At 43.4% G+C, this 26,696-nt stretch overlaps 1 protein-coding gene across 5 annotated transcripts in view; it reads right to left on the minus strand.

The window, feature by feature from the left end:
* Carmil1 (capping protein regulator and myosin 1 linker 1) overlaps positions 1–17,656 on the minus strand; it is a 288,276-nt gene extending 270,620 nt beyond the window's left edge. For 2 of the 5 annotated variants that reach the window (XM_070024432.1, XM_070024431.1), the window contains exons 1-2: positions 17,271–17,654; positions 12,486–12,583 (exon numbers count right to left, since the gene is read on the minus strand). In XM_070024432.1, the coding sequence (XP_069880533.1) occupies positions 12,486–12,583; positions 17,271–17,310 (138 nt within the window). In that variant the 5' untranslated portion in view covers positions 17,311–17,654. Of the gene's footprint in view, positions 1–12,485; positions 12,584–17,270 lie in introns of all 5 variants that reach the window. The other 3 variants (XM_070024433.1, XM_070024435.1, XM_070024436.1) reach the window with 3 other exon arrangements.
* Between the last annotated feature and the right edge of the window lie 9,040 nt (positions 17,657–26,696).

Raw genomic sequence — 26,696 nt, forward strand, 5'->3', positions numbered from 1 at the left:
AACTAGCTCTTCCCAAAAAACACAGCTAGGCAGGCAGGAGCTGAGAGAAGAGCTTTTGTCAATATAGCATTGCTATTCAGCTCTGCAGATGACCCACATGCACGTGTCAGACGTAACGACAGATGCCACTTTCATTACATCTCTGCAGAAAAACCACACAAATGACATAATACTAAAGAATCCTTAAGTGACAAGGTGCTAACAGCCTCTCCTTTGCCTCAGAATGCTTTCCTAACAAAGCAGAGCTACACAGGAAAAACTGGACAATCTCGTGGCTTCCAGCCTTGTCAAGAAAGAGCAAAAGACCAGAGTACAAGTGCAAGCCCTGTATCCAAACCCCAGGGCTGTCAAAAGATGGAGTTCTGTATGGTAGTGCACATCTCTATCCTAACACTAGAGAGACCTAAAGGCACAAGGATTTAGCGTTCAAGGCCAGTCTGGGTATCTTAGCAAGCCCTTGTCTCAAAATACAGTATTTTTTTAAAGGCAAGAGATTTAGCTCAGGAGTATGATGTTTGCCTGAGTTCCCTGTACTGCAAGAAGGACGGAAAGAAGGAAGAGCCAGAAGGAGGAGGGAAGAGGAGGGGAGCAAAGGAGGGAGGGAAGAAGAGAAAGGAGGAAGGGAAAGGAAGAAGGGGAAGGGAAGCAGGGAAGGGAGTGAGAAAAGAAGCGCAAGGAAGGGACAGAAAGGGAAGGCAAGGCAGGAAGGAGAACAAAGGAAAGAGGAAGGAGGAAGGGAGAGAGGCAAGGAGGCAGACCAGGGGGCATAGTTGAGTGGTGGCACTCTAAAATGTACAAAGCTCTGGGTAGATGTCTAGTATGGCCACTGCAGGGTGGGGGGGGGGAGGTAGAAGAGAATGGAGGGAAGAAGGAAAGAGTAAAGAAAAATAATGGACCCAATAAGCTCCCAAAGACCACTTTGGAGAGAATAAAATGATAGAATCAAGAGTGACATAAACTGCAAAACATTTTCTATTGTCCTGCGGGGGAGGGGGTAGTGAGAAATGCACACAGTTGGAAAGAAGCTCCCAGAAGTTCACAGTTAATTCATTATGAACATAGGGGAGGTAAAAGTTCTCTGATAAGGAGCAGGGCCCAAAGAGCCTTCAATGACAACATCAGAACAAACGCACCAAACATGAGACTACAGTCACCCTGCAGCTAGTTTTATCACCAGAACAAGCAGTGCCTGTGACTCAGTGCACAAAGCTGGACACAATGTTTCGCAAAATCACAACGCATATCTGTCCTGCTTGCAGGCAGAGAGCAGAAACTTCACAGGGATTTGAAAGGGGAGGAGCTGGATGCTACAAATGCCAAACCGAACTAAGACTTAACAAAACACATAGCCCAGCTATTTCCCTCCCTCCCGGTCCCTGCTGATGGGAAGGTGATATAAGCTGTCTTTTAGAATAAATGGGATCAGGAAAACAAAAAGGGTCCAGTGATAGTAACACTTCACCCAACCAAGGAGACCTTCTTCTAGCCTTTCTCCAGCACAGATTCAATGAGAGAAAAACAGACAGACAGAGACAGAAACAGAGAGAGTTGTTGCAGCCCATAAGAATCAAAGAGCAAAAAGCACATCAAACAAACAAACAACAAACAAGTTCAAGCCCCAGGACTAGTACCAAAAAAAAAAGGTAGATCACAAATTAGTCTTCACAGTTCCGTTTAAAAAAATAATATATATCACATGCTTCTATGTATATGTGAGCATAGAAAAATATGGGAAAGACTTTTTAAATACTTTGTTTTATATGTGAATTGGTAAGATTAGACGATCCCTCACTTTTGCTTTCCTGTTTTATTTGTTTCACTACTAAAAATGTCATATATACTTCCAAAACTACCAATTCAAAAACTACCAATGAAATCTTTTTAATAGCCAGTCGCCATATACCTGGTATTTTTCCAATGCAGACAGTTCCCACATCATATTTCTTGCACTGTCTACAGGAACACAAATTCTGCAGTGTCCCATAAAACTCCCCAACTTCAGAAGACACTATCAACTAGGGATGTGGTTCAAGTTGTAGAGCACTTCCTAGCAAACACAAGGCACTGAGTTCAAACCTCACCATCACCAATAAGAACAATAATTTTTTTAATGGTGAAAAAACATTGTATGTTTAAGTCAGCTCAAGATTGTTTTCCAAGCACCTAGCATCCTGAACACCTACAATGTTAAAGCCTTATTGATAAAATAAGTGTTAAGATACTAAAGCAAAGTGATGAGAATAGGGACACATTTGAAACCAACATTGTCCAGGGAATGAGACTTCAGGAAATGAGGCTGCTTTAGCCTGAGGATTACAATGACCTAGTTAAAACAGAAAAACAGTTTTCAAATACTCCAACAGCATTCATGGATAGAAGGTAGCAAAACTGCTATGTTCCTGAAGAACATACAAAAAAGGGGGGAGGGGGCTGGAGGAGAAATTATTTAGAAGCTGAGCCCAGTACAAATTAAGATTTTTCTGAGATTCATCAGAAGTGGATACCTGTGTAGCATTTGGTGCTATACAAGAAGCTTCTTCTAGGTTAGGAGGCATAGTTAGATGGCCACCAGAAGTCCTCTGGGCAGCAATCAAAGGAGGAGGACAAGGTCTGAATAAACTCCTCTCCCCTCCCCCAAAAAAGTCTACAGAAGATCCTATCTGGAGGAAATGTCTACTAAGTCCATAAATGTAGAATCTGTAATTACTGCTTGGGGACATTTGTACATACTGGCTCCCAACTTCAAAGAGGACTTCGCACCAACTCCTACCTGAAAAAAATCAAGATACTTGCTAGCCAAGGTTCAGCAAGACATCTTGTAGGGGAAGGAAGATGTTGGGAGGGGTGAACAACTTAGTGATCTAGCATGCAAGAGGCACTGAGTTCTATGTCCAGCACCGTAAAACAAGTAGCAAAAGAGAAACGTTAAAAAAAAAAAAACAATAAACCTTTCACTCAACTACAAGGGGGGAGGGGGACGCGCTTCCATGACTGTTTTACTGATGTTAATTCTCATCCTTTCCCACAATGCATGTTCCAAGAATCCTTTTCTCTCTTGTCCTGTCTTTGATGAAAGAGTTTGAGAAAATGATTTCGAGAGGAAAAAAGCAGAGTACAGAAACAAAGACTTAAGCTAAATGGTAAAGTTTTTGAGACAGTCTCACTATCTGGCTCAGACCCTTAAACTCACTTTGTAATCCAAACTAGTTTCAGGCTTGGGTTGCTCCAGCAACAGACTTCCCAAAAAACTGGGATTAATGGTATGCACCATCACACCTCACCTAAATTGGTATATTCTGTTACTAACCCCCAAGAGGAAGATAACTGCAGAGAAAAAAGACAAGAAACATCTTTTAAGCTCAAACATTTAAGGCCAGCCTGGGCAACTGGGCAACATGAGAGCATATCTCAATATGAAAAAAGCAAGCAGGAAGGAAGGGAGGGAGGGAGGGAGGGAGGGAGGGAGGGGAGGGTGAGAGAGAAAAAGACTATTGCAGTTTTCAATCTACTTGGACAATAATTTACAGTGTTGCCAATTCAATGACACCTAGAAGTGCTACATTAAATTTTTACTAATGTCTGTTTTGTTTCCTCTGTAACTATTCTACAACCGTGGAAAAAAAAAAAAGAGTTCTCCCTATTGATCCCATATTTTGGTTAGATAGCCTGGCTCCTCAATTAATACAATGCCCCTTTCATGCCCCCTCCTACCTCTTTCTCTTCACTGCCACCCCCCCCACTCTTTACTAGATTGTACCCAAATGTTCTGCTCCCAGGAAGGTTAAATCCCACAGACTGGAAAAACAGTATCTTTTTAAGAACAATGAAAAGTTACACCCTAACTGGTATAGGTACAACTGCTTCCTTGCCCAAGGTCATTTGACTCTGCTAACGACCCAGAAAGTGGGGCAGTTGCAGGTGAGAAGAATGTAGCTGCAGCTCAGGTAACAAGTTCAAGAGAGCCAGAATAGTCTCCTGGAAATGTATGCCAGGGTACAGAGCCACCTCCACCCCCTACCCAGAGATCAGAGGAAAACAGGTGGGAGCTGACCCTAAGTGTGAGTTCAAGTGCATTCTAAAGCACTCAAATAGATTCTTTTCTTGTGACTTGCCCCAAACTTTTGCCAGGATCCTTGGCAACAGTGAATGGTGGTGTTCTATACCCACTCCTGAAGATCGTTTCCACATTGTTGCTGTTTTCTAAAGCTCAATTTTCTAGAGCCATGTAACTTCACCCAGGTTCTTTGAAAATCTCCTATGCACTGAATTGTAAGTGATCCTTAAAAGTTGAGACTCCTAATGGTACCACAAAGGGAACTATTCGAATTACCTGACAAGTGGTATGAGTCTTGTGCAGAGCGACAGAAGCCCAGAGTCCTTAATGATAATTTTCCCCAACAGCCTGCTTTAGAAGCCATAGTAGTCTACAAACATTTCGTGTGATTTTCACTCTTTTTTTCCTTTTTCTTTCTTTGTTGTTTTGTGTTGTTTTTGTTTTTGTTGTTCATCTCAAGTTCTGGAGCTTGAAATCGGGGCCTGGGTGTTGACCCTTAGCTTTTTCCACTCAATGCTGGTACTCTACCACTTGAGCCATACCTCCACTTCTAGCTTTTTGGTGGTTAATTGGAGATAGAGTCTCCTGGACTTTGCTGGCCTGGCTGATTTTGAAATTTGACTCTAAGATCTCAGCCTCCTGAATATCTAGGGTTACAAGTATAGGTCACTGGAGCCTGGCTTCTTATATATCAATTTTAACTACTAGAACAAAATGCCTACACACACTTGAATGTGTTACACTATATTTAACCTGTCAGAGATCAGATACTAGGTTAAGTAAGTTATGTTGTTGCAGCAGAGATCACAGGAAGGTATTCCTGCCACCATATTTGGGAAGAGTCCTGAGATTGAAAAACTAGCTATTTCCAGCACTATAACATTCACATTGCTTCACTGGAGCCTCCATAGTATGAAACAAAACAGAATCTGACTCCCTTTTCATGCATTTCTAACTGATTATCCGAGTTCACACTACTTGCAATTTAACTAGGAACTGCATGATACACTGTTAAACTACCACTGTTTCATAGGCTGTGGAAAATAGGTATTTTCAATTTCCAAAAATCACTACTAGAAAAAAGATCCTGTCTCAAAAAAAAAAAAGAAAAAGAAAAAGAAAAAGAGAGAGAGAGAAAGAAGGAAAGAAGGAAGAGAAAACCTCCAATGCTACTATAAGGTTTTTTAGGTCTAAAAACCACTGGCCAAGATGTTGATCTCACTGCACAAGACAATTTCCAGCATGGAAAGTGGAACTGTTGCATCATTAGGTATTAAGGTGGGGAATTAGAAAACATAAATGCCTTGGCCAGGCAAAATGAACAAGGCCTTAGCTTGATGTGGTGACATACACTTATAATCCCTGCACTCAGAAGACTAAGGCAACGTGGCTCTCAAGCTCAAGGCCAATCTGGGGTATGTAGTGAACTTCACACCAGTATGTGAGCTACATAGTGAGATCCTGTCTCAAAAACATTAAGTAAAAAAACATAGCACAGTTTAAAAACAGTTTCCAGACTGGAATATACCTGAAATTTATAACAATTCATGACTAAGTGAACCAAATGCTTACAAAAATTTTATCTGAACTATTTATCTTTATTTAGAAAAATTATACTAAAAGGTGGTAGAATTTCTATTTTGAATGAATGAAAGTAGCACTGGCACCAAAATATTTTAGAAATACATGTCATCCAAAATAATATCCCCATACTTTTTAATATTTAAAAAAGTTAGCTTACACTTAATTCAATCAAATCTAATTAAGATATGCAAAAGGTATAACTAAATAGCCATGTAATATAAGTTAATGAGATTCCAAGTTAATTTTCTTTTTGTCTGTCATGGGGCTTGAACTCAGGACCTGGGCGCTGTCCCTCCCTGAGCACTTTTGCTCAAGGCTAGCACTCTACCACTTTGAGCCACAGCACCACTTCCTCAGGTTAACGTTTGGAAACAAAATGAATACCTTAAAATGTATTTGCTTCATTTATTTATTTATCCATTCATTCATTTATTGGACAATATCAGGATTTGAACCCATGACCCAGTACTGCTAGGCAGTTGCTTTTCATGTAAGCCATGGTCCCATGGGGAGGATGGGGGGAAGGGAGGGAGTGTTGGGTTTTTTGTTATTTGGGCTATTAGGGTATTTTTGTGCAGGTACTGGAGCTTCAACTTATAGCCTTATGTTCTCATTTGGCTTATTTGCTCAAGATTGGTGCTCTAATACTTGAGCCACACCCCTACATCTGGCTTTTTGCTGGGTAATTAGACAGAAAGAGTCTCATAGACTTCTCTGCCCAGGCTTGCTTCAAACCACAATCTTCAGATCTCAGCTTCTTCATTGTGTGAACCACTGGCCTAGCTACAATGAATAGTTTCAAAGAGGAGAGTTCCATTTGCAAGCCACTTACTTCAGATGCATGTTATGAGAAGTACAGAAGAACAAGGGCTTACAAAAACGGCCAGAGCCTAAATTCCAAAGTCAAACAAAGAAAAACTAAGTTGCCACACAAGTGGATCTCCCCCACTCTTCTGAGCCACTATCCTGCAGAAAGAGGACATCACCACATTTCTGTCTATAACAAGCACAACAGCAGCAATGTGGGTATTGAAGGGCACCAGGGCCCTTGCTCCCTCCTGACAGTACTTTTCTTTCAATCATCAGTCCAACTATGTCCAGACCATACCAAATGCTGCCAAGGCTATAGAGAAGCTGGATGGTTAAAGCATTGTTTGGTACGGCTACAAAATGAATAATACTGCCACTCTGGGAAAGCTTGCCAGTGTGACTGCATACCATTGCCAGTCTGATAAAATACACAATTCCCATGCAAACCAGCAACTGCAGTCCTTGGCATTTGTCACAGAGAAATGGAGATGTATGTTCACTCCAGAATCTGTACGCGAATGTTTTTATCAGTTTGTTCCTAATAGCCAAAAGCTGGAAACAACCCAGCTGTCCATCAGTGGTGAATGAATAACCCAATGGTGGTACATCCATACTGTGGAAGAATTCTCTGGACAAAAAGAAGGGAGGTGGGATGATTGATATATATAACAATGTGGATACCGGTATAGGGAATTATGTTGTGTGAAAAGCACCAACCACAAAGGCATACACTAGGTATAACTGCATTTATGTTATATTCTTTCAATGACAAAATTATGGAAATGAAGAATGAATCAGTAGTTATGGAAGGGCTCAGAGAAGTGGGGAACAGCAATATGCCTATAAAAAGGCAGTATGAAGGCACTCTGTGATGCTGAAAATCTTCATATATAGGACTGCTCAATGGCAGGTTTTTGGTTGAGATATTACACTATAATTCTGCTAGACAGGGGACACTGGAGGGTTATAGGTATTATTAGTTATAACTATGTAAATTATCCAAAAATGAAAAGTTTGGGGCTTTGTTGTTGTTGTTGTTGTTGTTGTTTGTTTGTTTGTTGTGGGGCTTGGACTCAGGCCTGGGTGCTGTCCCTGAGCTCTTTTGCTCAAGGCTAGCACTCTACAACTTGGACCCACAACTCCACTTGATGTTTTTTGTTTGGTTGGTTGGTTGGTTTGTGGTTTTTAGTTTTTTTGAGTGGTTAACTAAAGAGTTTCATAGGAACTTGTCTGCCGGGGCTGGCTTGGAACCTCAATCCTCAGGTCTCAGCATCATGAGTAGCTAGGATTATAGGCGTGAGACACCAGCTTAAGCTTCATTTTTTTACCAGTAAATTTAAAAGTGTGTGGTATGTGTGTAGTGCTCATATCACAGCTTGAACTTGAAGTTTTTGCATTCATGACTAATGTGTACCACTTGAGCCATGCTTCCTGTTTAGCATAAAATGCATTTTTAAATGTATTTTTTAAAAGTTCAAGTTCTAGCTGGGAACCAGTGGCTCATGACTGTAATCTTATCTACTCAAGAGGCTGAGATCTAGAGGATCATGGTTCAAAGCCAGCCCAGGCAGAAACATTCTCTAGATTCTACCTCCACTTAACTAGAAAAAGCAGGGGGAAAGATATGGCTCATATGCCAGTCTAGCAAGACAAGGTTCTAAGTTCAAACTCCAATACAGGAAAAAAAAAAAAAAAGTCCAAGTACTATAAAAATTGAGTAAAGATTTAATTAGCAAATAAGAGAAGGAAAGCAGAATCTACAAAACACAAGATCATTTCCTAAAAGCATCCCTAAAGACTACAGAGAAAGCTATGACAACCACACCACGCCACAGGTGGCATGTCAACACCAGGTCAGTCACAGAGGATGCACTCCCTTTTACAAGAAGACAAGGGTAAAGGACTACCCCCATGACAACATGAATGACAGCCTATGCTAACTTGTTCTAGCTTTCATTTAAACTGACCCAAAAGGCACAAGCCTTGCTTATTTTCCACCCAGTTTTCCATTCTATGCCATTAAGTCCTCTGGCCAAGTAGATCTGAAAACAGCCAACACAATTCTTTTTTTTTTTTTTTTTTTTTTGAGGGGGGGAGGTCAGTTGTAGGGCTTGACCTAATGGCCCAGGTGCTGTCCCTGAGCTTTTCTGTTCAAGGCTAGTGCTCTACCACTTGGAGCCACATCTCCACTTCCAATTTTCTGGAGGTTGTTAATTGGCGATAAGTCTTTATGGACTTCCCTGCTCAGACTGACTTTGAACTGCGATCCTCAGATCTCAGACTCCTGAGTAGCCAGGATTACAGGTGTGAGCCACCAGCACCTAGTCACACTTGGTTCTTAAAAATCTCTAATGCACAGAGGCATATTAATGTTTTGGAAAAGGCATGCAGAAAAGAGATTGATTCATCACTAACAGTCTAAATGCCAAATTTATTTATGCAGGAAACCTGCTTTCTCCATGAGACCCTAGCACTTCCGATGTCATTTGACCACTGCATGTCGTGGGAATTTAATCCCTAGTCTGTTGCTCTACACCCTAATGTGTCACAAAGGACACCTAGACCCTAAGAGATGCAGCAGATATTTGGAGTCTAGAAGCAATGACATTTTCTATGCCACTGAAAAAACAGAATGCTGGATCCCTTAGTTCCTGGTAAATAGTCACTTACTAGGTGTTACATTTGCTAGGCAATGGGAAATCCATATTTAAATAGCTCCCACTTATTATACCGGAAAGCAGGTTTTATATGAATATCTGCTGTTACAATGTCTGTTTCATTAGAGAAAGGAACTGTGAGGAGAAGGAGGTGTGACCAAATCCCAACCCTTAACCATTGAGTGCTCCTGTCTCCTTAGAAAAAGGAGAAGAAACTTGTGGAAAGAATGAACAGGTGGCAAGAAGAGACCTGTTTAACCAGTCTCCATTCTTACTTGACAAGACCCAACTGTGAGGAAGGAATCAGGCCTGACCTGACCATTACCCACCTGGTACTCTGGCGGCAGTTGCATTGAGTAGGTTTCTCTCCCATGCTAAGCACATCCCCTCACAGCACGTGTCCAACTGCTGCCTGGTTATGTGGTGGCTCCCCTACTAGCCCAAAAACTACAATCATATAAAATCAGAGGGATGCACATCCCGTCCACTCCATATGCCTGACACATAGCTGCAATTCAATCAATAAGGAAGAAATTCATGTGGAAATCAATCAGACCAAAGACAAAAATCTCTGACTCTTCTAAAAAAAACAATCTTCCTAGTTATTATTTGAAGTGAGCCTCTACTGGACACAGAAAGGGATACTTTCCTGTTATTTACATCATAGTAGTAAAGCAGAGAAGTTCTGAGTGTAGAAGGCCATGGGTTCAAATCACAGCTCTGTCTTTCATTAGTTGGATAACCTGAAACAACTGACTTTAGCCTCTCCAAAGGAGCAAAAAGTATATGTCTACACCCCAGCACTTGGGTAGAGGGTCAAAGTAAGATAATGTACAAATAAGGACTCAACAGTAGACTGTTCTACAAATGAAGATAAATGTTCTACAAAAAAGAAACTAGAAATAATATAAAGTCCCAAAGTGTAAAAAGGAAGAATCAAGTATCACACTACATCCTCCTACCTCTACAAGAAGGAAAGGAACCCCCAGGAAAAGGGTCTAAAGTGCTTCCCCAAGGGAAAAAAAAAATACACTGAACGATGAGGCCTACTCATTAACCTATTTGAATGCAGTGGCAATTAATTCATTAAATTTCTCTACATTCAAATCAAAAAATGTAATGGTTACTTCTTAGATCCTCTTGTTCCAACTTGTAGCCTGCCAGCAAAAGCCAGACCTGGAGTATTTCTATTAATAATTCCTGGCCCTGCAGGTAAACAACAGCCATAACAAGTTAAGGCTTAGCTTCCCTAAACCATGTCTTAAGATTCCAGACTTGGGGAGATAAATGCTTAAATTAAAATACATTTGTGATTTGGTTACAACTTTAATCAACTCCAGTGGCCAAAAACAATCTTCACATTAAAAATGCAAATCATAAGTCCACTTCTGCAGTGTAGAGCTTGCACGTGCTAGGCAAGACGTCATCCCATTGAGCTGCATCCCTGGCCCTGATCATGACTCCTTTCAAACAGTGCTGATTTTATTATACTGGATATAAATCTGTATTGAAATCATATGGCAAATTCCAGTCACAATGGGTTTGTTCTAATATAATGAGTAATACCCATGCCAAATAATAGCAAGTGTCATATTTCAGACTAAGTTATTTAGAAGTAGGTACGAGCTATACTATTTCTACCTTAATAAAAATTTACTTTGGGGCCAGGAGTGTAGCCCAGAGGTAGAATATCTTTCTAGCATTCAATCATTGACCCTAGGTTCAATTCCCAAACAGTAAAAATAAATAAATAAAATTTTAAAATTACTAAAAACATGTTAAAAACACAAATGACCAAAACAGGATGTGTTCTCTTTACACTCCCATCTCCAAAAAAACTAAATAAATGAAGTGCCATTCTATGATCTGAAAGACTTAAGGAGAACATAATTTAAGAAAACTTAGTGTTTATTAAGGCTAAAGAAAACAGAACAATGATATCAATAATTTTTACTATTAATAACTACAGACCAGCAATGAGCACATTTTGTTGCAGAGCAAAAATTCCCCCACTTTTTCCCATTTCAATGTCTCTGCTATCTTGACCTGTGCCCACAGACAGGAGAGAAATAGAAGTCATCTATCAATACTTACGGAAGACAATCATACATATCCTGGAGTTAGAAATTCTTACAAGATTCTCAAGATGGATGTTACTGGATAGATACTTGAAATTCTGTAGCAAATTCAACTGAACCAATGAAATACTGGAAATATTCTCTTATAATAACATCTGCTTGTGACATTTTTCAATACTCCAGAAAAAAAAAAAGCAGATAGATGAAGCAATATTGATTGGCAAAGCAGCACAAATTGTTGGAGCTGAATGACAAATTTGCAGGATTCAGTACAATTCTCTAATTGTGCATGTATTTGGAAGTTTCCATGATGCAGAGTTAAACAGTGTTCTCACAATTAGGCATGGCACCTGCTAAAAACCCAGCTGCTTGGGAGGCATTAGTAGGGGAATTAAATAGGTAAGAGGACCATGGTCTGAGGCAGCCTGGCCAAAAAAAAAAGCAAGAACTTATCTGTAAAATAACAAAAGCCAAATGAGCTGGAGGAATAGCTCAATAGTACAACACTTGGCCCTGAGCTCAAACACCCGTACCACATACACATACAAAAAAAAAAAAAAAAAACTCTCTATCCACATTCAATTTTGGTTTGCCATAATCTCAACCTAGAAATACCACAAAATACTTTCACTTATACTAGTAAGTCACTATATGTGCCCTAAAAATTTGTCCACAATGGGTCCAATTCTTCAGCCCCTAGAAATTCATCTAACAAACTGGAAGCCCAAGTCCAACGGCCATACTAGCAGTTACTACCACCAGCTAGCATTTCCCCAGGAACACCAGAACCTGGAAAAACCTGACAAATGCCTTGTTCACATCCTCTGCTCATTACCCTTCAAGAAAGTTGACACAATTAAGCCCAAATGACCCGAAACTTTTTAAACTCCCCCATAAACTGTGGTAAATAAAGTCATAAGATCAGCCACCACATCAAAGATAATAAGCTATGGGATGGGGGCGTAGCTCAAGTGCAAGAAAGCCTGTCTAGCCAGCACAAAACCTACTGTAGCCCCTGCAAAAAAAAAAAAAAACCACAGTCACAACCTGAAGGAATAAGTTTAAACTTTCCATCTTTAAGTGATCTTACTTTTAATTCCAACTTTAAATGATTTTATTCTTTAACTTTTTCAACAAAGAAAGATTCCCATTAATTTAATGGGAAAAGATTACCAGAACTTTTGAACAAAATATAAAATACCAGATGTAATTCTGTGTAAAAAATATTACACAATCAAAACAGTGGAGGGAAAAGACCCTTTTACTTCCAAACATTTCAATAAAAATAATGGTAGTACTTACCAGTACTTTATTTTCAACTTTGTCTCCCTTCAGTTCCAACTTTACTTTCTTCTTCACTGCAATTTTTATCTTTCTGCCAATCACATCCTTTATGCTTTCTGAAAGAAGGCAATAACTTCATTATATTCTTTTATTAATGAGAGAAGAAAGCATTGAAAAAGGTTTTGTTGTCTTTCTTTTCCTTTGGCAGTTTGTTGGGCATGAGGCAGACTTCTACCACTGAGCTACATTCCCAGACCATTGCCATCAAAAAGCTCATCACCTTTTTCACTGGTAGCTCATACCTGTCCTACCTATTCAAGTGGCTGAGAAATGAGGACCACGTTCGAAGCCAGCTTGGGCAGAAAAGTCAGAGACGCTTTTTTTTTTATTATTGTGAAAAAACTGTACAGAGGAGTTACAATTACATGGGCAAGATAATGAGTACATTTCTTATCAAGCATTGTAGCCTCCTCCTTTGTTTCCCCTTCTGATCCCTTCCAAGCCTCCCCCGGCCTCCCCACCCTATCCTCTCCCCACCCCCCAGTCAGAGACTCTTATCTCCAACTAAACAGCAAAAAGTCAGAAGCGGAGCCTTGCCTCAAGTGTGGAATACCAGCCTTGAGAAAAAAAAACTAAGGGACAGTGTCCAAGTCCTGAGTTAAGTCCCAGTACCCAGCTCCCCCTCCCACATACACACAAGTAGTTCATCAACAACTATGTTGGGCCTTTTCCTGTGCAGCACATATAAAAAATTATGACATGATGCCAGCTCATGCAAAGCATGAGATAATCCTGCTGGGAAAACAGGCTACAACACACACACACACACACACACACACACACACACACACACACACACACACACACACACACACACACACACACACACACACACACACACACACACACACACACACACACACACACACTGAGCTATGCAGGGCAGTATGGTAGAGCACTATATTGGATAACAAAGCACTACCACAAGCACACTAGGAATTCCTAGGGGCCTTCAGTCTTAAGTTGAGTACGTCTGACTCCTACCTAGCACACACACACACACACACACACACACACACACACACACACACACACACACACACACACACACACACACACACACACACACACACACACACACACACACACACTGAGCTATGCAGGGCAGTATGGTAGAGCACTATATTGGATAACAAAGCACTATACTGCATGCAGACCACAAGCACACTAGGAATTCCTAGGGGCCTTCAGTCTTAAGTTGAGTACGTCTGACTCCTACCTAGCAGCCTCTGGATTGACCAGTGACATATATCACAAGTGACTTGCCATGAAGTTTAGGAAACATGGAAAGAACCACACAACTAGACCAAACGATTTACCCAGAAAAGAGCAGCATACCATCTGTTTTAAAATCACCAGGGTGCAATATCCCAAAAGGTGCTTTTTAAAAAAGCAAGGGAAACGGAAGGAGGAAAGACTTTAAAATTCAAAGGAAGAAGGTACAAAAGTCTTCCTGAAACTCCTGTGAGTATCTGAACCTGAAATATGTCCCACATCAAACTTATCATCTCCTCCTCTGGCCACTAATGAAGCTAATATTGCTCATCTCCAGATAATTCTCTCAAGACACTGTGTCAGACATTATTTTTTTTACTCTATCTGCAAAACAGCTCCTCATCTTCTGGGCCTAACTGCATTCAAGGCCTTAGATTCTGTCATAGAAATTAACAATGGCCTCTAATCTATTGGCTCACTGCTGCTTTCATAACCACAGTGACCATTCTAAATCCACAAGCTCCATCATATCACTCTTCGTCTGAGTCATGGTCATTTTTGGCTCAGCCCAAACCTCATAGTATGTCATTGAGGTCTTTCACATTTTTCTACTTATCTTCTCAGTACATTCCAATAAATCCAACCATCCCAGCCATTTCTACCTTTTATACCCCTAAGATTAGGAGCATATTAGTCTCCTTGCTGGGCTGTCTCTCCCTTATTCTCCTGCTGGTTATATTCTACTCATCTTTCCAAACATAGCTACCTCTTCTAGGTTTTCATAGCTTTGTATTCTGTTGTGTAATCATTCTGGCTTATCCACATATTTAACAAATACATGTACATACCTCAACTACATGCTAGACAAAGATGGTCCCTGCTTTTCTAAGGAGACCCTGAGTTCAAACCCTAATACCATCACCATCACAAAAAAAAAGGGAGGGAGGGAAAGAAATGAAAGAAAAGAAAAAAGAAAAGTAATTTATGCACCGCACGCATGATCACAGATTACAAAGTAACTAGAAGAGGTTTCAGCAAAGAAAGGTCCATTTAGCTATAGACATAGTAAGTAGCCCACTGACTTTCAAAGTGGACTATCCTATACAATCTATTGAGAAAACAAGAGAAAACTTTTACTTTTATTTGCAAAGTGTTATTGTTTTAAATTATACACACTAAAGAAAGTAGGTTGAGTAGTTCTATAACTATGTATATTAAAAAGTGACCAAAAGTACTTCAAAAGTTTAGTACCATTATTTTGATTGGTAATTAAAGAGTAAAGAAAGGCAATTGTCATCACAGAGCAGGGCAGGGAAGTTTGCATAAGTACAGCCTGTTCAAGGAGCCCAATGATGTAGAATGAGGGACAGTGGGAAATGTGGGGGAGGTCATGGTCCTCCAAGTTCTCTGGGCAGCTCCTATCTCCCCAGGATACTCCCTCCTTAAGAAAGAATTATGGGAAATGGGCATGTGAAATGCACATAAGAATATTTGCATATAGAAAAAGACTTGGAAGCCATATACTCAGAATTTAAAAATAGCTATCTCTGAGTATCGATATGAGTGACATATATTCTCCTCTGTATTAAAAAAAAATTGAACTGAACTCCTGTGTTAATTTCATAGTTAGAAAGATACTTTGTTTAAATGCCCTGGAAGATTAGTTGAAGGCAATTGACTGAGGTCTTTCCATGGTCACCATATTAAATTGGTCAGAGCAGAACTCTTGCAAGAGCCTGAAATTCTTATTTAGATGATGGTATTTCTTCATCCCAGCCTATGGTCTGGTTACACCACTTCAAGGCCTAGACAAATCATAGCAGAAATATCATAAAACCATGTCACTTGGCTGAAAGATACATAAAACAGATGGGTGATAAATACAAAGATTCCATTTCAGGATAGAGGTCAAATTCAACTTTTCAAATATGCTCAAGTATTTATTTTGACAAAGATTAATATAAACCAGATATCTTATTTCTACCCTATCCTTCACCCTTTCCCATGAGTCAAAGTAATCCCTTAAACTCCTCACATCTGGACTCAAGAACAACCATTTACACAAATTAAAAATTGCTACTCTTGGAGACATCTTCAGAACCTCCAGAATTAGCTTCCTCTTCTCAGTGGGGTGTTAGAAACACCCAGAACCGACTGGCTACTCACTCCAGCAAAGATTGATGCTTTATCTCAGGAACTGATTGCACAGTGCTGAGGAGGAGGGCCAGGAATAAGGGGGTTAGGGGTGTACAATTGGCTCTATCTTCATACTCTAGACCTCCCTAAAGGCACAAGCTGTTTTGTTTCTTGTTCGTTTCAACAAAAAGCAGAGTGTTCCATACAGAAGTAGCAGCAACAGCTTCTTCCTATCAAGTTCCACCTGCTGAGTTTGCAGTGACTCAAGGAAAGGGAAGGCACACACAAATTCTTCTCCAGTATTCTTGCTACAAGGAGCAAACAGAAGGACCAATTCCACAGACAGAGATGAACTGGACTCTGGGAACTTCCGCCAGTTGTCAGTCGGGCTTAAACATCCTCCTTTCCACCCAGATTTATAACAGTGCCAAGGATGGAAGGATGGAACAGTCGGGAATATAGGTCACTGGGGCTCCAAGCGCACCCGCACAGACAAGCTCACCTTGTTACAACACCACCTCTACACACAAGCTTAAACGCTAGGTTTTTTAGAACACTCCCCCAACCTATTTTAGGCCTACCATTGAACCCTCCAGATAACTAACTCAAACTTCCAATGCAGGTTCCCTCAACCTCCCCCTGCAAAAAGAAAAAGCTTCAAGGGCTTCAAACAATGAGTCACCTTGCATAGGGTACCTTCCTCTCCCCACCCCCACACACACACCGGTTCCTTAATTGAGGGGGGAGGGGAGGGAGGAAGAGAAGGATCAGTAGGTTAATCATTATTAAAATAAGGGGTTTTTTTATTATTAACCCTAAAATTTCCTGGCCGGAGTTTGCGTCAGTCTGGTAACCCTCTCGCTCCCAGCTGGCTACACCAAACCACGCCTTGGCAGGCCAAGGGTTCTGCCAGTTAATGCCTCCTCCCTCAAGTCTGGTAGAGGAGCACGGACTGGAGGCGACCTACAGTGTCGTTAGCCAGCTGTCCTTGGGTTAGCTTTCCCAGACTTTCCAGAGTTTTGGAGCCGTGGGCGAGGGTTCTCTCTCGCCTCCAGAACTCGCAACACTGAGGCAGCCCGCCCCCTCCTTCCACCAAACCGGACCACGGGATGCGGACAGGACCAAGAAATCGACCCTCCGCTCCCGGGCTCCCGATCCCCTTCCCCAGCCCTCCATTCGGGACTTGGCTCTGCAGGCGGTCAGAGGGGAGCAAACTTCCCAGCTCCCCCCCCACCCCGCTCCGCCCCCGGCCCTCAGCGATTCTGCCCCACGCCGCCCGGACCTAAGGTCCCCAGGCCAGGCGGGACCCGCGGGAGGGGCAGCTGGGAAGGGAGGTGGCGGAGGAAGCGCCCCAGGAAGACGACCCACCCGCCGCCGCCGCGCCAGCCTTACCTATCAACTCCCGGGGAATGTCGGAGCTCTCCTCGGTCATGGTTGCCCCCTAGGTGCGGGGAGAATTACAGGTCCAACTCTGATTTACGGCCCTTCGCCCTTTTCGGAGCCCCCCGTATCTGTTTTCTGGGGGAGGGAGGTGTGGGGAGAAGGAGAGCCTTAGAAAAACAAAAAGAGGGGCAGCTCCGGGGCGGGCTGGCGGCTGCGGCTGCGGCTGCGGCGGCTACATGACGCCGCTCCGCCGCGGCCGGCGGCGGAACGCAGAGCGGGCAGGTTCCGCGCGGGGCGCGGGGCGCGCGGCGCGGGGCGCGAGGCGGCTGCGGACCGGGACTCCCGGAGCTCCCCTCCCCGCTCGCTGCTCCTCCGCACAGCTCCCGCAGGCGCCCGCGGCAGCCCAGCCTCGCGTCGCACCTACGGCCCTAGGTGAAAGCGGAAGGCGTGGGGAGGGGGCGGGGAGAGCGGGGCGGGGCAAGAGGGGGCGGGGCAAGAGGGGCGGGGCAAGAGGGACGAGAAGAGAGGAGTGAAACGGGCTGGGCGGGGAGAGCGGGGCGGGGCAAGAGGGGGCGGGGCAAGAGGGGCGGGGAGAGAGGAGTGGAACAGAGGCTGGGCGGGAGAGAGGGGCGGGGCAAGAGGGGTGGGGGCGGGGCAAGCGGATTTGGGCGGGGCGAGGGGCGGGGCAAGTGTGGGGAGAGAGGCGGGGCGGGAGCGCGGGGCGGAGCGAGCTGAATGGGAGGTGGGGCGGGCGGAATGTGGCGCTGGCGCTGGCGCAGGCTCTGGAGCCGGGAGCGAGCTCTCTGGCTGCCCCCCTCCACCTGCTCCTCCTCCTGCTTCGGCTCCTCTGCCCCTCCACCCTTGTCTCCTCCTCCTTCTTTCCTCCTCCTCCTGCTCCCTCCTCCTGTTCCTCCTCCTCTCCTTCTCCGGCTCCTTCTCCTCTCCACCTCCTTTTCCTCTTCCTTCTCTTCTGCCCCCCCCCCTCCTCCTCCTCCTCCTGCGTTTCCTCTCCGCCTCGCGAGAGCCGGCCTCCGCACACCTCCCGGATCGCCCTCCCTGGCCTGGGCTCTCGGTGCCCAGCGCGGGGCGGGGACTGGCGATGCTCGGGGCTGCGGCGGCGGCGGTGGTGGCGGGCAAGGCGGCCCTCCTCGCCCCTCCTTGCGTCTGGAGAGGGCGGGCGAGCGAGCGAGAGGCGGGAGGGAGGGAGCGAGGAGAGCGAGCCCGGGAGCCCTCTGCTGGCTGCCGGGGAGGACAGCCGAGAGGGCCGGGGCTTCCCGATTCCCGGTCCCCACCTTGGGGTAGGCCACAGGACCCCGAGGGCTGGAGGCTGCCCTCGCCACGCACCTGCTGACCCGGAAGCTGGTTCCCCTGGGATCTCTGACTCACGTTTTATCTGCCCTTCCTTCAGTCATACTGTCACTTCATCAGTGCTATTCATTTTCCATTTCTGCTGAGCAAGAGCCAGACGCCACCCGCAGAAGGAACCAGATGGTGGGAAGACGCTGGCGGTGCGCTGCGGGTGTCCCGCAGCCGCCGTCTGCGAACCCAGACATTCGAATGGAGAGGGCGCCCGGGGTGAGCCTTTCACCCACACTCGGGTTCCTCAAGGCGGATCGTCCTCGTGGGCCACACTGTTAACCTGCTGCTTCATCTGTTCACTTCAAGCCCAACTCCCCCCAACTTTCCCGAGTTCCATCCCCAGGCGGCCAACTTGAGGGCCAACAGTATTAGTGTGTGCTTCCTTCGTCACTAACAGGCAATGGGAAGGCCTGGGACTGGGGAATCAAGAGCCGTATTTTACGGATTTAAATCAGGGAAAACCAAATAGAAAAGGAATCTCAGGTATTTGGTAATCTACTATTAAACATTCCTAAGGACCCAGCTTTCCGTAAGAATAATCTTCAAGGGCTGGGAAGGTGGATCGTTGGTAGAGTGCGTGCCTAGCATGCATGAAGCCCTGGGTTTGATTCTTCAGTACCACATAAACAGAAAAAGGTGGAAGTGGCACTGTGGCTCAGGTGTCAGAGTGCTAGCTGAGAACAAAAGAAGCTTAGAGACAGTGCCCAGGCCCTGAGTTCAAGCCCCACAACCACCAGCAGCAACAAAACAAGAAAGAAAGAAAGAAAGAAAGAAAGAAAGAAAGAAAGAAAGAAAGAAAGAAAGAAAGAAAGAAAGAAAGAAAGAAAGAAAGAAAGAAAGAAAAGGAAAGAATAACCTTCAGCCTCTGGTTAACCCAACCCTCTATTATCTTTTGGGCATTTGCAAGCCAGTTCCTATCCTTCTAACCTACGCCACCCCACCTCACCCCACATCTTCTCAGCCCCTACCCCTGCAGTTACAGCTAGACTACAGCCTCCTCTACAACCCTTCCAAGAATCTCTCATTCTGAAGGCTATCTCTTTCTTATCTATTTTCAGGCCTATGCTATATGTACTTTCTTTGAGAAAACTTTCCAAGGGTCTTCGGGTCACTGGGATCCCTAGGCCTAAAACACTGTTTGTTTTGTTGCTTGTATACATGTCTGCATTTGCTATTTAACTCTTGAAATATTTGCGGACATCTTTCATTTTTGTTGTTACTGATTTTGCTTTTTAGTGGGATTTGAAGTTGGTCTCTTGCCTTAGGCAAATATTCTACTACTTGAGCCACCACCCCAATCTCTTAATCTTTAGTGTATTCTGATGGTTCTCTTCGGCAGTACTGGGGTTTGAACTCAGGGACTCCTGCTTGCTGGGTGTTCTGCCCCTGAGCCACACTGTCAGCCCTTTCGGGGTTGATTATTTTGGAGATAGTATCTTGCTTCCTGCCTAGGTGGGCTCCTGAATTATGATCTCTCTATTTGAAGCTTTCTGTGACATTTCTGTGATAGCCGGTGGCCTCAGTGCCCAGCTTTCCTCACTACGATGGAGTATTTAAGATTTTTTTTTTTTTGCATGGGATGGCCTTGAACAGTGATTGTTCCAATCTCAGCCACCCAAGTAGCTAGGATTACAAGCACAAGCCACTAGTGTTGGCCTATGGGTTTGTTTGTTTGTTACTTTTGTTGTTGTTGTTGTTCACTGGCCAGCACCAAGATCCTCCGACTAACGTATCTATCACATAACTGGGATCACAGGAAGCGGCCACCAAGCCAAGAGTAACATAGAGTCTCAATAACTTTTTGTTTGCTCTAGCTTTCCTGGAACTGCAATCCTCCCTTATCTTGGCCTCATCAATAGTTAGATTACAGGTTTGAGCCTCTGCTCCAGTTCCTTAGAGTTTTTTTCTTGTTTTGTTTTTGCCCAACGAGACAGGGAGTGAATTAAAGACTGGAAGTGTGTGCGAGTGTGAGTGTGTATGTGTGTGTGCGCATGCACCTACACGTGCATGCGCATATACATGTATTTAAGGCATTGGGGATGAAGCCCACGGTATTGCTTATTCAGGAAAAACACTTCACCGCTAAGCCATCTCATTGCCTCAACAACCTCTGGTAAAGTGAGTGCCCAATAAACATTCAGTAACTCATTTTGAACTTGTACCTCATGTCTCCAACCATTTCTTTCAATATGTGTCAATTTCTTTAAGCTATATATTTCCTAAATGTATTAATATATTTGCTAGTAATAAACATAAATTAACACCTCAAAACTGCCTTTCAAGCTTGTGTATTTAGGAGGCTCTTCTGCAACATATCAATGAAGTTTCAGAAATAGCCCTGAAGGTTCCAAACCATGTGGTAACTTGTGAAAATAAAGACAAAGATGTTTTTCTTTGCCTGGAGAGGAGGAGAGGATAAAGACAAGGCTGTCTGGCGATCCTGTAACTCCGGACTCTTTCCTCCTTTTAAAGAAAGCTGCAGTTGTTTCCACCCTAGAGATGACCCACTTTCAGGCTATTGAAAGTGTATTCTTTTGAATCAACTTTAGTATCACTTTCACTAAGAGACGGAGAAGGGGAAAGACAGAGATTGCGAAGGAGGGAGGAAGGAAAAGGGGAAAGAGACAGGAAGGAAAGAAGGAAGGAAGGAAGGAAGGAAAGAACATTTAGTTTCAATTTTTAAAATATATCATTATCACAGCAAATTCCTGAATCACTTGGAATCTCTGAAGGAGTGGATCCAAATGAATGTTCTATTACCACCCTTATAATTGACTGACTGACTGAAAATTATAGCCAGTCCTTTTTATTTCTTTTGAAACAAAGCTCAAATGTGTTGTAGACAAGAAGTGGAGAACTTGAAGGAGCACTGTCTATGAAGCTGTAAAACCCAGCCAGTAGTAAGCATCCCAGAACAGGGCAACACGTTTTCTGGTGTCTTAAAAGCATTTACAAAGACCCAAGTTCTCTCCACCCTCGACCCCAATACTATTCCCTAGTTTTGCTTCCCCCAGTCTTTTCAAGAAGAGGTAAATTGACTCAGCCTTCCAATTTCTGAATTCTGGCTCACTTTATGTAACTGAGTCATTCCGGAGGTCCAAGTCTTAAAACAACTGTCTCCTTTGTCCAAGGAACAATAAACTCAACTTCCTAATAGCTCTGTAATTGCCTTGGCTGTGTCCCTCAGAGCTCCCTTTGCAAGCCAACTACTTTGTCAAATGAGAGATCTACAAAGAATCCACAATTCCTTCTGCAATTAGGGAGTTACTGTCAGACAAGCAAAGTATTTTAACAGTGATCTCTGGAGGAAAAGCAGTCATTTAAAAATCTACACAATTCCTTGTTCTCTTTCAAATGATTTTCTAAACTTTGTGCTTTCCCTTTGTTGCCTTTTTAGCTATTTGAATTTCCTTTTCCTCTATTGCTAATATCATTATTGCTCTGGGAGGCAATGCTACTTTTAGCCACCTGATTTTATTCCTTTTATGGCAAGTTGACATTTTGTCAAATGGCAAGAGAACGATATCAAACATGCCAAGTATTAACTGTGAACACTTATGAACCTTTCATGGTGAAGACTTTAAATGTCTTATTTTGTTCAGTTCTCAAGACAACCTTTGAGTCAATTCTTTTGCATCTCAATTATTCATTTAAGAAAGCCTCATCCCAGAGAGGTGATATAACCATGTCTAGGTCACACATGAGTACCACACAGTAGTTCTGATTACAGGTTCCATTACAGAAGCCCATGGCAAGGGAAACAAAAGTACTTAAGAAACAAAACTTTGGTCCAAAATTTGAAGGAAAAAAAAAAAACCCTGAAAGTTTTAGAGTTTTACAAGGCAGATTACAAGTGAGTGGGTAAGGCAACTGGAGGCTCAGAAAGAAGCCGGGCTGAGGATTGGGCTTCCTGCGCCTGCGCGAGCCAGCCGCGTCCGCCTGCTCCTGAAGCCTGGATCCCGCCTGTGACTTATTATAAAAAGTAGAAGTACAGCATACGAGTAATACCACAAGGAGGAAGCTTAGATTACACTCATACCATTGCATCATCTTGCTATAAAAAGTTACTTAAAACTATGTCTCTTGCATATAAATGAAAAAGGATTAGGATATTTGGTCAACTGGAAATATTGCTAGGCACAGATATGTCTGCGACCGCATCCACGTATAATACACAGGTTAGGAAGAGGCTCCATGGCGGAGGCAGGGACAGGCCAGAGCCCCTGGGCTGTGAAGGGAGGGAGGGGACTTGGTATGATTATGTCACTTGATTAAAAGGTGCTGGCCTTGTTTCCTGCCAGCATAGGACACAGGATCGTGAGGGAAGGCTGCCTGTGGCTGCCTTATTCACCTGCAGCAAGAGCCCAGGCCAGTCGCCCAAGTGCCTGTGGTCGATGTGTGAATGGTGCATGGCAGACGGGTTTCTAAGGCACAAGAAGCCAGTTGGTCCGGGCACCCACTACAGCTTCACGCCCTACAAGGCACACATGGCCCTGGGCCCGGCTGGGCAGGCAGGGACCCTGCTGCGGCTGCGGCTGCGGCTGGAGCCGAAAATCAGCAAGGTGGACTAGATTTAATTTTTAAAAAAACAGGGAAACGGATTTCTCTTAAAAAAATAAAATAAAATAAAATCTCTGGTCTGTTAAGGTCACTTCAGCTGCTTTTTAAAGTGGCTTTTCTGGAATGGTGGAAGTTGTCGCCAGGGAGCCCAGGCAAGGCACCTAGATGGTGGACTTGGAGAAGGACACTCGAAGGTGGTGGTTCTCTCCCAGGTTTTGTTTCTTGTCTGCCTCTGATGCTGAGGCCCCAGGTGCAGGACTCAAGTCCTGGTCTTAAATGCTCTGCCCTGGGGCTCAACTTGTCCCCAGCAAGAGGGGAACCCTTGGGTCCTAAGGTTCCATAAGTTCCATAAAGGAGTGTAGCAAGGGTGTAAATATTTATAATTTGTTTATACCTGTTGTAAGATGCGGAGGCAGCACATGCGGTTTTCTATGGTGACAGATGTATATTTTGATACCAGCGATTACAGGCTCAGTATTGCCTGTGGAGCCAGCACTGGCCACAGTACATTCCACTCCTGTCCCAGATGGCTTGTCATGCAGAAAGAGCTCAATTAAACCGTTTTATAACAAAACAAAACAAAAAAGTACTTAAGAAATGGATGCTACTGCCATCTGCTGGTGGTAGACAAACTTGCTCTGTCCTTGTTCAGAAGGAAGCTATGTGTACAGATTTAACTTTGGCAAGCCCAGTTCTGTTGCATGCACTTTAGCACCTTCAGTTCCATGAGTTTCAGAATGGTGTCTGACACATCACATCGTAGGCAGTCAAATTTTCTTGGATATAGATATATCAGAATAGATAGGTCAAAAAAAAGAATGCAAATGTATATCCTACAAAATTATGAAGCTTTAAGGGAGGGGTGTGTAGGAGAAGAATGGGTGAAACTCTTGAGAGATGTATTGTATTCATCAACTGTTTTGTCAAATAGCAATTCTTTTGTACAACTACTTAAAGATTTAATAAAAGGAAAAAAAACATTGAGACGGGTTTTTCGTATGTTTTTAAAATTCCTAGCTTAGGCTATCTTTCTGCTTCAACTTCCTGCGTAGTTGGGACTATGGGTTTTAGCTAGCATAACCTGGCTTTCAGAAGAATTTGTGTTGGAAAAAGTTCACTAGGTATCCATGGGGAAGAAGGGACTGGAAGGTGGGGGAGGGAAGAGCACAGGGTTCTTGTAATTACACCTCTTGTACTGGGTCAGATCTTTATGACTTGATTTAACCTCGATTAACATCCATAACCTAAAAGGCTCTATCTTCAAATACAATGAGGCTAAAGGTTAGGGGAACATGAACATTAGGGGTCAAGAACAGTACTTCCCAAACTTACTAGAGTATAGAATTCCTTCTCATCAAGCTCATATTAACATTCTAAGAAATGATAATGTTTTGTGGAACTCAATTTGGAAATTTCTAAGGCAGTTCAGTAACAAATCTAACTATTACTTATAGATGGAGCCCATTGAGAATAATTTTCCTAATATCAGGCTATTGGTTGTTGGCTAGGGTAGACTCTGATTTTAAGTGTTCTTCAAGATGCCACAATTGTCTTACTTTATTTCTGTCTGTATACAGTAAACATGAATACTGTCTTGCACAGAACTTTCATTGTGCAGAAAATGTGCAGATGTGAATAAGCACTTGCCCCCACTCCTCGAACTGGGGATCCAACAGAGGAGCCCCAAGAAATAAGCACTTTAGCAATGAGCTTCATCCCCAGCCCTGGTTCTGTTCCACTCCATTGTGTTAAATGACTCTTGTACGTCACATCATCATTTGGTAAATGAATATTCTTGCATTTCTTTTGGTTGGTTATGGGGCTTGAACTCAGGGCCTTGGGAACTGTCCCTGAGCTCTTTTGTTCAAGGCTAGTGCTTTACCACTTTGAGCCAAAGCACCACTTCCAGTTTTGTGATGGTTAATTGGAGATGACTCTCATAGACTTTTGCCTGGCCTGGCTTTGAATCATTATCCTTAAATCTCAGCTTCCTGAGTAGCTAGGTGTGAGCCACCAGCACCCAGACATTCTAGCTTTTCTAATGGTTTTGATGGGTTGGTGAGTGGATATAAGCTCTGAGAAACACAGTTTGTGAATTTTCTAAGCATTGGCCGTGGTTTTTTGTTTGTTTGCTTGTTTTTGTTTTGCCAGTCCTGGGGCTTGAATTCAAGGCCTGGGCACTGTACCGGAGCTTCTTTTGCTCAAGGCTAGCTTTCTACCACTTGATCAATAGTGTCACTTATGGCTTTTTTGTTTATATGGTACTTAAGAATCAAACCAGGGCTTCATGCATGCTAGGCAAGCACTCTACCACTAAGCCACATTCCTAGCCCTGGTCATTTGTTGTTGTTGTTGTCATTGTTGTTCCTGTTCCTTTCAGCCTACTTTATCTCCTTCTAAGGATTTTTTATTCTAAATACCAAATTTATCATATGCTTGCTTTTTTTATGTGCTGCTGCGGGGGCTTGAACTCAGAGCCTGGGTGCTGTCCCCGGGCTTTTTTGCTCCAGGTTAGCACTCTATCACTTGAGCCACAGCTCCATTTCTGGCTTTTTGATGGTTAATTGAAGATAAGAGTCTCACAGACTTTCCTACCCAAGGTAGCTTCAAACTGAGATCTTCAGATCTCAGCCTCCTGAGTAGCTTGGATTACAAGTGTAGGCCACTGGTTCACTGGCTTGTTACTTATTATTATTATTATTCCACATACATCAAAAGCAATATATTTTGCTTATTTATTTGTCTGGTTTTGCTTTGGGATTACATCTCCAGGAAAGAAAGTCTGTGAGACTCTTATCTACAATTAATGACCAGAAAACCAAAAGCAGTGCTGTGGCTCAAGGAGTAGAGTGCTAGCCTTGAGCAAAAAAAGTTCAGGGACTGTGCCCAGGCCCTGGGTTCAAGCCCCACGATAGACAGAAATTTTAAAAAAGCAATTGTATTTGACTTCCTTTTGTACCAATGCTGGGACTTGAACTCAGTGCCTGGGTGCTGTCCCTTAGCTTTTTCCCTCAAGGCTGGCACTCTACTACTAGAGCCGCAGCTCCACTTCCAGCTTTAGATTGTTTAATTGCAAGATAAGAATGTCACTTATTTTTTTCTGTCCAGGATGGCTACAAATGGCTATCCTCAGATTCTATGTGTGTTTGGCAGTCCTGGGGCTTGAACTCAGGGCCTGGGTGCTATTTCTGAGCTTCCTTTGTCAAGGCAAGTACTCTACACCTTGAGACACAGCTCTACTTACAGATTTTTTTTGTACTTTATTGGAGATAAGAGTCTCAAGAAATTTGCTGCTGACTTTGATGTAAACTGATCCTAAGATCTCAGCCTCTTCAGTAGCTAGTAATCCTTTACAGGTATAAACCACCAGCACTTGACCAGCTATCTTCAGATTCTGAGTAGCTAAGATTACAAGCATGAGCCATCAGAGCCTAGCTTAGAACTGTTCTTGAAATTAACTTTTTTTTGGGTGGGTCCAGTCGTGGGGCCTGAACTCTGGGCCAGGGCGCTGTCCCT

The sequence above is a fragment of the Dipodomys merriami genome, unplaced genomic scaffold, assembly GCF_024711535.1.
Source record: "Dipodomys merriami isolate MVZ:Mamm:240054 unplaced genomic scaffold, mDipMer1.0.p SCAF_16, whole genome shotgun sequence".
Classification (NCBI taxonomy): domain Eukaryota; kingdom Metazoa; phylum Chordata; class Mammalia; order Rodentia; family Heteromyidae; genus Dipodomys; species Dipodomys merriami.